The sequence below is a fragment of the Xiphophorus hellerii genome, chromosome 9 (assembly GCF_003331165.1).
Source record: "Xiphophorus hellerii strain 12219 chromosome 9, Xiphophorus_hellerii-4.1, whole genome shotgun sequence".
Classification (NCBI taxonomy): domain Eukaryota; kingdom Metazoa; phylum Chordata; class Actinopteri; order Cyprinodontiformes; family Poeciliidae; genus Xiphophorus; species Xiphophorus hellerii.
Genome location: NC_045680.1, coordinates 31,937,648 through 31,949,898, shown reverse-complemented (window position 1 = coordinate 31,949,898; position 12,251 = coordinate 31,937,648). Strand labels below are relative to the sequence as shown.

The 12,251-nt window shown below is 41.5% G+C and overlaps 2 protein-coding genes across 3 annotated transcripts; both read left to right on the top strand.

Annotated features, from left to right (window-relative positions):
* The first annotated feature begins 3,676 nt into the window (after positions 1-3,676).
* LOC116725808 (zinc finger protein 34-like) lies at positions 3,677-6,989 on the top strand. Its single transcript, XM_032572191.1, has 2 exons — positions 3,677-3,947; positions 5,513-6,989. The coding sequence occupies exons 1-2, from the start codon at positions 3,776-3,778 to the stop codon at positions 6,262-6,264; spliced, it is 924 nt and encodes a 307-aa protein (XP_032428082.1). The 5' UTR covers positions 3,677-3,775; the 3' UTR covers positions 6,265-6,989.
* Positions 6,990-7,103: 114 nt separating this feature from the next.
* On the top strand, positions 7,104-12,093 carry LOC116725771 (zinc finger protein OZF-like). Of its 2 annotated transcripts, XM_032572140.1 has the most exons (3): positions 7,104-7,201; positions 7,841-8,137; positions 9,960-12,093. In XM_032572140.1, the coding sequence occupies exons 1-3, from the start codon at positions 7,165-7,167 to the stop codon at positions 11,165-11,167; spliced, it is 1,542 nt and encodes a 513-aa protein (XP_032428031.1). In that variant the 5' UTR covers positions 7,104-7,164; the 3' UTR covers positions 11,168-12,093. The 2 variants fall into 2 exon arrangements, with proteins under 2 accessions (XP_032428031.1, XP_032428032.1); XM_032572141.1 differs by lacking the exon at positions 7,104-7,201 and having other exon boundaries at positions 7,415-8,137.
* The last annotated feature ends 158 nt before the right edge of the window (positions 12,094-12,251 follow it).

The following is a 12,251-nucleotide window of genomic DNA, read 5'->3' as shown; positions in this document are numbered from 1 at the left end:
TTTTGTTGTTCAGAAAGCAGCTGTTTAGTTCAGTAGATGGTGAATCATGAGAAGGATCAATTCTGGAGCTGGGCAGAGAAGCACCTGAGTTAAACTGTTCAAAACGTTTCAGCGCTGTTGGGATGTCCAGTCAATAACTCTCATTCATCCAGCATTTAACTTTAAATGCACTAAATTAGGAGTGTCAGTTGACATTCTGCAAGTTGGTGACATTGTTTCCCTGCACCAAGGAGGTTGTGAGTTTGAATCCCAACCTGGGGTCTTTCTGAATGGAGTCAGTTCATGTCTTGGATAGTCCAGCTGCTGCCGTCCAGGTTATGCCTTCACGTTGGACTTTAAACCTCCCCATGGTGTTTCCTGCCTCTTACTCAACGATCAGAGATAAATCCTCCCTGGTAGCCAAACTAGTGACCCGGCTTCAGCCCTTCAGGTGTCGGAAGAACTTTTCAAAAGGTCAAACCTGGAGATTTCCTCAAGTTCATGATATAAAATAATGTAATTACTGTTTCCCTCAGTGAGAAAATTCAGATTAATACAAAAACGGAAAGTAAGACCAACAGAACTGTTCAAACAAATGAATATTACTTACTGGAAGTACTAGTTTCATAACCTGGATGTTTTTACTTCCACTTTAGTAAATATATGCTGAGGTAGTGCTACTCTTACTCAGGGGCGCAGCCAGGAATCTTGGGGCCCCATGACAAAAAGTTAAATGGGCCCCCCACGCAGCTGCTGTTACAATTTCTTGAGTTTATCTGACTCATCAAAAGCTTCACAATTTTAAAGCCTTGCTTTCTTTGGTCCAATACTGATAACTAGCACAATATTTACTGATCATGAATTTTACATCCAACAGTCCACATTCAGTTTGCAAGTATGTTGCTTAAATTTGTTCTATTAGTTTTAGATACTGAAATGTTTCTCCCCACCAGCAACAGTCAGAGGCAACATGCAAAATACACATAAAACAATCCACACTTCTCATAAAATGCTATGTAGTTGCATTTTATTAAAGCTGTAATACATAACTTTAATAAAAAATATGTTTTCTCCATATTTGTTAAAATTGTCACCATGTCATGACAGTTTGTTATAAGACAGATAATCTGTGAAAACAATCAATCTCCTCCACCTGAACTGCTATTGCTAGCTAAAGTAAAGCAACGTTCCGACCAAAACAACCAATCAGAACCAGGAGGAGGGTCTTAGTCAATCAATCAAAATCAATCAAATTTTATTTGTATAGCACATTTCAGCAGCAAGGCATTTCAAAGTGCTTTACATCATTACAAACACAGAATCACAATGCAATATAGAATCAATCATTAAGTCAAGTTCCATCAATAAATTTGTAATTGATTACATTTCAAATACAATCCTAAACAGGTGGGTTTTTAGTTGAGATTTAAAAGAAGTCAGTGTTTCAGCTGTTTTACAGTTTTCTGGAAGTTTGTTCCAAATTTGTGGTGCATAGATGCTGAAAGCTGCTTCTCCTCGTTTGGTTCTGGTTCTGGGGATGCAGAGCAGAACCAGAACCAGAACCTGAGAGGTCTGGAAGGTTGATACAGCAACAGCAGATCTTTAATGTATTGTGGTGCTAAGCCGTTCAGTGATTTATAAACTAACAACAGTATTTTAAAGTCTATTCTTTGAGCTACAGGGAGCCAGTGGAGGGACTTTAAAACTGGTATTATGTGCTCTATCTTCCTGGTTTTAGTGAGAACGCAAGCAACAGCATTCTGGATCAGCTGCAGCTGTTTGATTGATTTGTTGGACAGACCTGTGAAGACGCTGTTGCAATAATCAATACGACTGAAGATGAACGCATGGATGAGTTTCTCTAGATCTGGCTGAGACATTAGTCCTTTAATCCTGGAAATGTTCTTCAGGTGATAGAAGGCCGACTTTGTGACTGTCTTTATGTGGCTCTGGAGGTTCAGGTCAGAGTCCATCACTACTCCCAGGTTTCGGGCTGATCGCTGGTTTTCAGTTGTAATAACTGAAGCTGTGCATTGACTCTAGATCTATAACTCTAGATCTATAACTCTAGATCGTTCCTCTTTAGGTCCAAAAATAATAACTTCAGTTTTGTTTCTGTTCAACTGGAGAAAGTTTTGGCCCATCCACACATTTATGTATTCTAAGCATCTGTTCAGTGATTGGATGGGCTCTGAGTCACCTGGTGACATCGTAATGTAGAGCTGTGTGTCATCTGCATAGTTATGGTAGCTAATATTATTTCCTGTTAGTGCTGTCAATCATCCTCATTCACTCACTGCTAAATGTGCTAATGGTGGAGAAACAACTTATTATTACAGGAAAAATGTTTATCTGCTGTAATTGATAGCTATGCTAACTAGTCTGAGCATTATTGTTGCGGGTGATTTCAATCACTCCAACTTGAAGACAGTTCTTCCCAGATTCCACCAACATGTCTCCTGCCACACCAGAGGAGACAAGACCCTGGACCATGTCTACTCCAATCTGGCTGGAGCCTAAAATGTGACACCCCTCCCCAACATCGGACAATCAGACCATCTCTCCCTGTTCCTCACACCTCGGTACTTACCACTCATCCAACGTGTGAAACCTACCGTGAGGACAGTAAAGGTGTGGCCAGAGGGCTCAGACGCTGTGCTCCAGGACCGGTTCAGGAATACAGATTGGACTATTTTCCACCATACAGACTTGGATCAGTACGCCTCATCTGTACTGAACCATATTTCCACCACCATAGAACGTGTCACCACCTGCAAACGCATTACCATGTACCCCAACCAGAAACCCTGGATGAACCGAGACGTTCGTCTCCTGCTGAAGGCCCGCAACATCGCCTTCAGGTCAGGGGATGCACAGACTTACAGTGCAGCCAGGGCTGAGCTGAAGAAGGGAATCAAGAAGGCCAAACACCACTACAAAAGGAAGGTGGAGGATCATTTTTCTAACGCCAACCCCCGACGTATGTGGCAAGGCCTTCAGATTCTCACAGATTACAAGAACCCCAATACCACCCCGCTTCTACTGATGTCTCCTTCCTCAACGAACTTAACAACTTCTATGCTCGTTTTGAGAGAGGGAATACCACAACTGCACCTGAAGCCCCAAGCAGGAAGAAACCATTTCCTGCAGATCCAGGAGGTTCAGGGTGAATATGTGCATTTTGGTCTGGGAGGGAGAACATTTGGAAAAAAAAAAATTGTAATTGACAGAGCCCCAATTTTTGGTTATTTCTACGAAAAACTAAATAAATTGTGCAGGGCCCCCTGTCGGTCAGGAGCCCTTGGAGTTGTCATAACCTTTCCCCCTATACTGCGCCCCTGCTCTTACTTGAACACAATTTGGCTGCTCTACCACCTGCTTCTGGTGCCAAACATTCATATTTTAGCCTTTTGTTTTATTTTCTAAAAGCCAAATGAAAATTCTACATGACTTAATAGTATTATTGTCCCATGATAAACCTTAAAGTACGAAAATGTGTGTTTTTGTTTGTTTTTAGAAACTGCTTTTAATTTGCTGGCAGCAGTGGGTTACCTTGTTGATTAATCGAACATTGTTCGATTACGAAAATCAAAGAATATCAAGTTCCGGTTCTGCTTCGTCACTTTAGTGATTCTTTGAATGTCACGTTAACCACCTCTCTCCAGCAGGGGGCGGTAAGGCCGCTGCGTTCTGACTTCCAGTTCAAACAGGAAGCAGCTCCGTGGCTAACTTCCGGTTAGCTCAGTTAGCTCGTGTGTCGCTGTGTCCAGGAGTTTTCTGGTTCTGTTCAGCAACAATGTGTTCCGTTGAGCCTCTGAGAGAGTTTATCAGAGAGAGACTAACTGCTGCTGCTGAAGAAATCTTCACCCAGCTGGAAAAAACCATCGTCCAGTACGAGGAGGAGATCGACCGGCAGCGGAGACTGCTGGACCTCACCTGGAGACCCCGAACCGAGCCGAACCCCGCAGGTAGGTCCGGGAACCGAGATAAGAGCAGAACTGGGTTTCAATTGGTGCAAAATCCTGTTTTGCTGCACGTCAAAACAAAAATATTTCACCCGGAAGAGGTTAAGATTCTAGGATCAGATCACAAAACCCTATGAGACTTTCTGACCCAAAACGACCAAAACACAGTTTGATTGCTGCAAACATCCGGTGAAGAATCTGTGATGAAGGTCAGGGCTGCCCTGCAGCGTTTAGATGAGCCTCTGCTGCAGCACCTGCTCAGAATAATGAGGTCATTGAGGTTCTGGTGAGGATCAGAACCACTCCAGAACCTTAATGTTCTGGTGATCCACACCAGGAGGAGGTGATGAAGCCGTTTCATTCCAGGGTTTTGTACCTGTGGCTCATCTAAAACCTGCAGGACAGCGACTGGAGTTTGACTCCTGTGTTTTAAGGACTCAAACTAAATGTTTCTTAATTATTTCAGCTCAAAGCTGAATTTGACTTTGTGGACGGACCTCCAGTAGCAGTCAGTCTTCCAACTAGTCTGAAGAGGCCTCTGACATGCTAACAGTTCAATATCCAGGCAGCAGAGATGATCTTCTACAGCACAGGTGTCAAACTCCAGTCCTCAAGGGCCGCTGTCCTGCAGTTTTTAGATGTGCCACAGGTACGAAACACTGGAATGAAATGGCTTAATTACCTCCTGCTTGTGTAGATCAGTTCTCCAGAGCCTTAATTACCTAATTATTCTGTTCAGCTGTGGTGCAGCGGAGGCATATCTAAAAGTTGCAGGACAGCGGCCCTCGAGGACTGGAGTTTGACACCCCTGTTCTACAGTATGGTTAGCTAGCTCTGCTAATCCACCTCATTTGCTCTTGATGCTCTTTTTAAAATGATTATAAATAATTTTCTTGATAGTTTTCAGACTTTTCAATGTGAAGAAGGAGCTCCTCCAGTTCAGCACTGCCCTGTAATAATTAATGATGAATATTCATCACCAGGTTAACCAAAATGTTTTAGTGAGTAAATAAAACCTAAAACACAGCAGACAGCAAAACCAAGATAAAAGATGTTAAAAAGTCAATTCTGGTTATTAAAGTGACTCTTTTGCTCGTCAACATTTGGCCTCAGACTGAAATGACAGTTTTAGTTGTTTTTCACTGAATAATTGGATTGAATTTCCACAAACGACACAAAAAATTCTACAAAGTAAAATTTTCTCAGTTGGTATCAAAACCACAATCCCTGAAAGTTATGTAAAAACAAAAATAAATGTAAACATTTAAAATGTAACATTCTGAAATTATGCTGAGACATTTTTCTTACCTGAAAACTATTTTAGAAACAATGAAAATCTTGAGATAAAAAGAAATAAATATTGTTTTAGTTGTAAACAGAGGGAGCCGGGAAGTTGACTGTCTCCATGGTAACCGACTGACATCGACCCCTACCTGTCCGTTACCATGGAGACGTTCAGGTTATGGACAGAAACCGGATGTAATCCTGGTTCCTCCTGAACGACCAGAACCGCTCTCTGGGTCCAGCGGTTCTGAACTCCTCTCATGATTTCCTCTGGTTCCCTCCAGACGTCCAGCAGCGTCTTCTCAGCAGGAAGCAGCAGGTTCTGATGGCGCCGCTGCTCTCCAACCAGGAAATGCTGTCTGGACCGTCAGAACCAGAACCAGAAACTGTGGACCGGGACCCAGAGGCTGTGCAGGTCAAAGAAGAGCCGGATGATGAGCTTGCGGGTCGGGATGAAGAGCAGCTCCATCTCAAGCAGGAGGCCCATTCCTTCACGGTGAGTCCAGCTGAGGAGGATGGAGACGACAGCAGCCTGGACCCGGTCCCAGAACCGGGCCCTGGAGCCGAGGATGAATTTCCGGAGGCGAGCGGCCACGATGAATTGAGCCGTGATGAAGCGCGGCAACAGAACGGGAAGCGGACGGAGCAGAAGCCTCGGCAGAGTCTGTTTTCCTGTAGGATGTGCAGCAAGACGTTCAGCCAGAAGGGAAGCCTGACCAAACACCTGCGGCTGCACGCCGGCGGGAACCCGTTCACCTGCGTCAGCTGCGGCCGCAGCTTCCGCAAACACTTCAGCCTCATCGTCCACATGAGGATCCACACCGGGGAGAAACCCTTCCCCTGCCTCGTCTGCGGCAAGAGCTTCTGCCAGCGGGGCAACCTGAACGTCCACATGCGCACGCACACCGGAGAGAAGCCCTTCCCCTGTCTCACCTGCGGGAAACACTTCCAGAGGAAGAGCAACCTGACCGCCCACACGAGGATTCACAAGAGGAACGCGTTGTGTGTTTCCATGGCAACAAAGGAGGCGGTCTGACCAGAGGAGGGGAGGGGAGACAGATGCTCTGCCCATTTCCGACATGGCCGCCCTCAGAAGGCGTGGAGTTCCCGCAGCTGTCAGGTCTTCCTCGTTTCTTCTGTGTGTTTACGCTGCTTCATGTCTCTAACACATCCAACTTGTTCAGAATCTCAGTTTTACAGTTTAAAGTCGGAGACTCAGAAACAAAAACACAAGAACTTCACAGTGTGAGTGTTTTAGGACGGCGGTGGATACGCAACACCAAACATTTCCATAACTACGTTCCCATCGTTTTTATGTTTGAAGCATGGCATCAGAACAGGTTGATGGAAACGGCAAAATAACTTCCTTGGATGAACGATGATGATGATGATGTAACAAAATACAACAGATTTAAATATCAACAACTTTAGGACATCAGATGTTAGAGACCCTGGGTCCTTCAAACAGTCTTAGCTATTTCTCAGTTTTAGTCCATATTTGGTCATTTCCTTTTGTTCTGGTACCACCGGACCCAGCAGAACCCAGACAGGCCAGGCTGAGCATCAAACTTCATAAATGACTCCCAGAACTGGGGTCAGAGGTCAAGTTTCAGCTGCACAGTGTTTAGTTCTAGTTGAACTGAATTGTATTTTTATTTATTCCTTTAACATTTCATGTTTTTGCTGTTTAGTTTTAGGTTATTTTTCTGATGTGCAATTCTTCATCTGGTTTAGTGATTCTGTTAAACTTAGTTAAGTTTTGATGTTGTTTGTCTTTTTTTATTGAAATCTAACCTTTAAATCCTTTAAGCTCCTGTTGGACCCGGAGCTGATCGGTGAGGAATCCGGTTTTCAGGTGAGATCCTGTGAGAAAACTCCTGCTGCCGTCATCGAGTTTTAAATGGGAACTGAAGCCTGAAGCGTCACAGAGTGGAAAATGTTTCTGTTGCAACATTTCTTTTTTAAAACAGAAGGTATAACTTATAAATGTTATCTTTTTAATCTTGTTAAAACAAGAAAGTTTTCTCAATCAAAGGAGATTCTGCTCCTGAATTTATTTCCGTTTCTGGCGGTTAAACATTTCTGCACATCAACCTCATTTATTATTCATCTTTATAGTAATAATTCCTTATAAACAGACTCTCTAAGACAACCTGCATGATGCCACATTGATTGGTGAATATTTAGTTTTTAAGAACAGAAATACAGAAACTTCATTGATTGAAAAATAGAAATTACAGCTAAGAAGCAAAATAAATCATGTTTCATGCTCACCTTGCTTAAGATTAAAAGCTCTCTGCTTCTTTTTACTCTTATTATAAATTATGGAAGAGTAAAATGCAGTGTAACTGCTGCAAAACTGCAATTAGGCAGCTGAGGTTAAAAATATAATTGAGCCACAAAATTCCCAATTCTGTTTTTTTTGGTTAAGATTAAAAATTGTTGCAACGTGTTTTAGTTTAACATCCAACATGCAGAGATTTTGAATATTACATGTGAAAATGAACCTAAATATAAATGTTATTGGTGATTTAATCGTATAAAATTGTTTCATTGATTTGAAACATTTTTTTTTTTCCATTTTCTTTGACTGTTCCCTCACGGCCCTCCAGCAGGGGGCGGTGAAGCCCTGAGATTCCACTTTCTAACAAATAGCAGCTCCGTGGCTAACTTCCGGTTAGCTCAGTTAGCTCGTGTGTCGCTGTGTCCAGGAGTTTTCTGGTTCTGTTCAGCAACAATGTGTTCCGTTGAGCCTCTGAGAGAGTTTATCAGAGAGAGACTAACTGCTGCTGCTGAAGAAATCTTCACCCAGCTGGAAAAAACCATCGTCCAGTACGAGGAGGAGATCGACCGGCAGCGGAGACTGCTGGACCTCACCTGGAGACCCCGGGTCAGCTTACAGCGAGCAGGTTCGGAGCCGAGCGGTACCGGTCGGGTTCTGCTGGGGGAACGGGATCAGAAAGTAAAGATTATATAAAAAAATGTTAGAATATTACTGGACAGTGTCAGCATTCAGGCCGGGCCCAACCACAGCATCCTGTTAGAAATATTCGAAAATATATCAATATTTATTTGTGACTCGGTGAATAATGTAATGTTTATTGTTTTCTTTTGTTTGTTTCATCCTTTTATTATTGGACCTTGTTCGTGTCTGGAATAAAGATGTGATGATGATATTTAAAGGCAGGATTATGTTTCCTCCTTCGTTCAGCTTCCAGTTGATATTATTGCTAAGCTGAACTGTGACAAATATATTATATCACATTTCTGAATTATTTTCTCTTAGTGTCTTTGCTTCAGTTGGCAGCTCCAGCTTTATTATTTTTTCCCAAAGTATAAATATTTGCTTGCAGCCCTTTTGGGCATGCAGGCATCATTCAGTCTCACAATGACAGAAAAAACTTTCTTAAAGGGACAGTGTCATCTAAAATCATGTTCTGTTTTTCCCTGCAGTGTTATCTTGATTCTTTCATGTTTGAGAAATCTTTTAATCTCCATGGCAACCTCAGCTGTTATAAATGCCTGGGTGGACCTAGCCCCGCCTTCAAGGCTCAGCTCCTCCCCCACTCAGCTCCTTCAGACTAGCCAGCAGCAATTAGCAAACAGCTGGTGGAGCTGCTGAGCTCATCGAAGGAGCTGCTGCTCAGAGCAGCACTGGTAAAATAAAAATGTTAAAGGGTTAATAATGCAGCCATGTTGGGAAGACTTCCTGGAGGCGGAGCTTCAGAAAGAGCAGGAGCTTCTTAAAGAGACAGAGGCCCAATTTCAAGGAGTTAAATCAGGAAGTAACATTTCTTTTACTTATAGCATTTTTATAACAACTAAAGGTAACATAGTTATTTGTTTGTGCTATAAAATGGCTTTTTGTGATTGGAAAACACATGATACTGGCCCTTTAAAGAAAGCTGTGGGATATAAAAACAGCAGCAGGAGAAGCTTAGCTGATCTGTTATGTCTTCTTTTTTTGCTGATATTGATTGGGGAAAACTCAATCTGATGTACAGATTGAGCGAGAGGAATGGAAAGATTTTAAACTACTGAAAAGAACCTAGAATGGAGTTTTATTATTGATGAAATTATGAATTTCTATTGAGGAAACGTTTCTTCCTATTAAACTGTTGGCTATTTTTCTACATTAAGCAGGACTGCTCTAGAAGTGTTGTTCTGAATTAAACCAGAGAGCCACAATGAGGAAGTAACACTAATAAAAAGACCATCAATTTGTTAAAGAGTAAAGATTACATTAAGATGGAACAGGTTGTTTACAAGTTGTCTGCATTGTCTGACCTATTATATTTTCTCTCAAGACGGGACGGAGCTACAGGGAATTATTGTTATTTGTTCATAGTCGGTGCTTTATTTTAGCACAAGGTCTAACGTGACGAGGTCTGTGTTTGAGAGAAAAGTCAGATAATCCCAGAACGCTTTACAGGCCGTCGTTTTCAGTCAGTATGAATGTAAAAATCCAACCAGTACTTTGAGGAATGCGAATATTTCAATAATTCGAAGTTGACTTATTAATACTAATATAATCCTTTTGCTGCTGCCAAATCAATTACTATCAATGTTTTTGAAGAGATCTGATGTTCTAGAGAAAACTGAGCAGATTGGAATGTTGTCAAGTTTCACCTTAGTCTTATTGTTTGTTGAAAGGATGTAAAGACGCTTGAAATGATTTAAGTGACCATTTCTTTCTGTACAGTCACATTAATAGTGATTTTGTTTGTCCAGAACTCCCAGGTTGTGATGCCTGTGAGGAGAAGGACGTCCAGACGGGTCAACGGTCTTCTGACAGACAGACTGACTCCAGTTTGGACCAAGAGAAACCAGACCAATGGCAGAGGAAGAAGGAACAAAAAGACTCTGATCCCCTTCAGATGAAAATTGAACTGGAGGAACCAGAACTTCTGCAGTTAAAGGAGGAGGACGGTGAAATCTGGATCAGTCAGGTTGAAGAGCAGCTTGTTCTGAATCAGCAGACTGATTCCCTCATGAAGGATGGAGAACCAGAACCAGACAGAGACCAGCGCTCGTCTCAGAGCTATCATGAAGCTGAGAACCTAAACCAGAACCAGAGCGACGATGGAGATAAAAGTAGAGATCAAGTTTTGAAACAAAATAATGGTGATAAAACCAAACTAAAGAGGCACAGAGTTGAAAAAAGGGCATTTTGCAAGATTTGTGGTAAAAGTTTCAATCAGTGTTACTTATATGACCACATAAGAACTCACACAGGTGAGAAACGTTTCTCCTGTAAAACCTGTGGAAAGGGTTTCATTCAAAGTTATCAGTGTACTGTTCACATGAGAACTCACACAGGAGAAAGACCTTACTTGTGTCAGACGTGTGGAAAAAGCTTTATCCAAAAAAATAACTTAGTTACTCACATGAGAATTCACTCAGGTGGGGCACACCATCCATGTGACATTTGTGGGAAATATTTTTCTCGCAACGATCTGTTAGCCTCTCACATGAGCACTCACACAGGAATGAAACCTTTCCCATGTCAGACCTGCAAAAAGACTTTTAGTCGGAAAATTTATTTAACTCGTCACCTGAGAACGCACACAGGTGAGAAACCATTTGAGTGTCAGATCTGTGGGAAAGCTTTTATCCAAAAAGATAATTTAATTACTCACACAAGAACTCACACAGGTGAGAAGCCGTACTCTTGTGAGACGTGTGGAAAAAGTTTCAGTGACAGGAGTAATTTAAAGCATCACATGAGAACTCACACAGGGGAGAGGCCTTTCTCATGTCACATCTGCGGGAAACGTTTTATTCAGAAGAATAACGTAGTAACTCACATGAAGGTTCACACAGGTGAGAAACGTTTCCCCTGTGAAGTCTGTGGTCTGTGTTTCTCTCGCAGTGCTAATCTGACTCGTCACATGGCCACTCACTCAGAGAAACCTTTCTCATGTCAGCCGTCTGGATGAGGCTTCAGCCAGGTTTGTAATTTCAAATTCAATGTTGGTGTTCATAAATGCTGGGAGATGTAATTTATTTGCTCTGATAGTTGAGAAGTTAAAGTTCAGGAACTGAAGATCCTAAAACTCCAGTGTTAAAGGTGAATGTACTTAACCAATGTATTTATGTTTCAATATGGAATTGAATGGCAATAAAATTGTTCATCTGGCATTTTCCACATTGAAAATACAAATAAAGAAAAAGATGAAATACACAAACCATGTAAAAAGTGAAATAATATACAGAATATAATTATAACTGCACGTCAACATTTCAGCACCTTGTGAGAAATGTTTAGGGTTTGAGTTTACACGACATGTTTCATTTCTAGAAACTTTCACTCTGGAGACAAACTTTCACATGTTTTTGGTATTTAAATCCAGAACATTGTTACCGAGGAAACAAGAGGCCAAAACATAACATAAAATTAGTGTTTTGCTGTGAGGTCATCTTTTGTTGACTTTTCCCTGTGAACTTCAGAGGTCAGACTTATTACTGAAGTTTTGGTCAAGTGAAAGGCAGTTTTAGGATTTCACAGTAAATTGTCATTTAAATGACAATTTACTGTCATTCATTGATGTTTATTTCTTAAAACATATTAAACGTATTAACACATGGTCCGATTAAAAAAACTAGTAACGCTGGTTGTCAAAACTGGATTCTTAGACATAATTGACATTAAAAAACTGTTATTCATTTGTGTCGGTCAGCTATAAATGGACCTTTTCTGAATCACAACACCCAGATCAGAATATCCAGACATGGAAACCAGAACTTTTCTCGGTGATTTCTAGATGTGGATCAATTTTAGAGACGATGTTTAATTTCATGAAGTTTCCACAACAAATCAGGTTTTTATCATGAACTATAACAATAAATCAACCTGAAAACAGAATACACTCGTCACAGTTTCTTGGTATGTTGTGTCACAACAAACCCAACACATTTATTATTATGCTATTAATGAAGCAACCATTTGTAATGAGTCTCAGAAGAACCGGATCTCTCTATTCTGTTGTCATTATGAAGCATGGAGTTCAAATGGACGTGTCT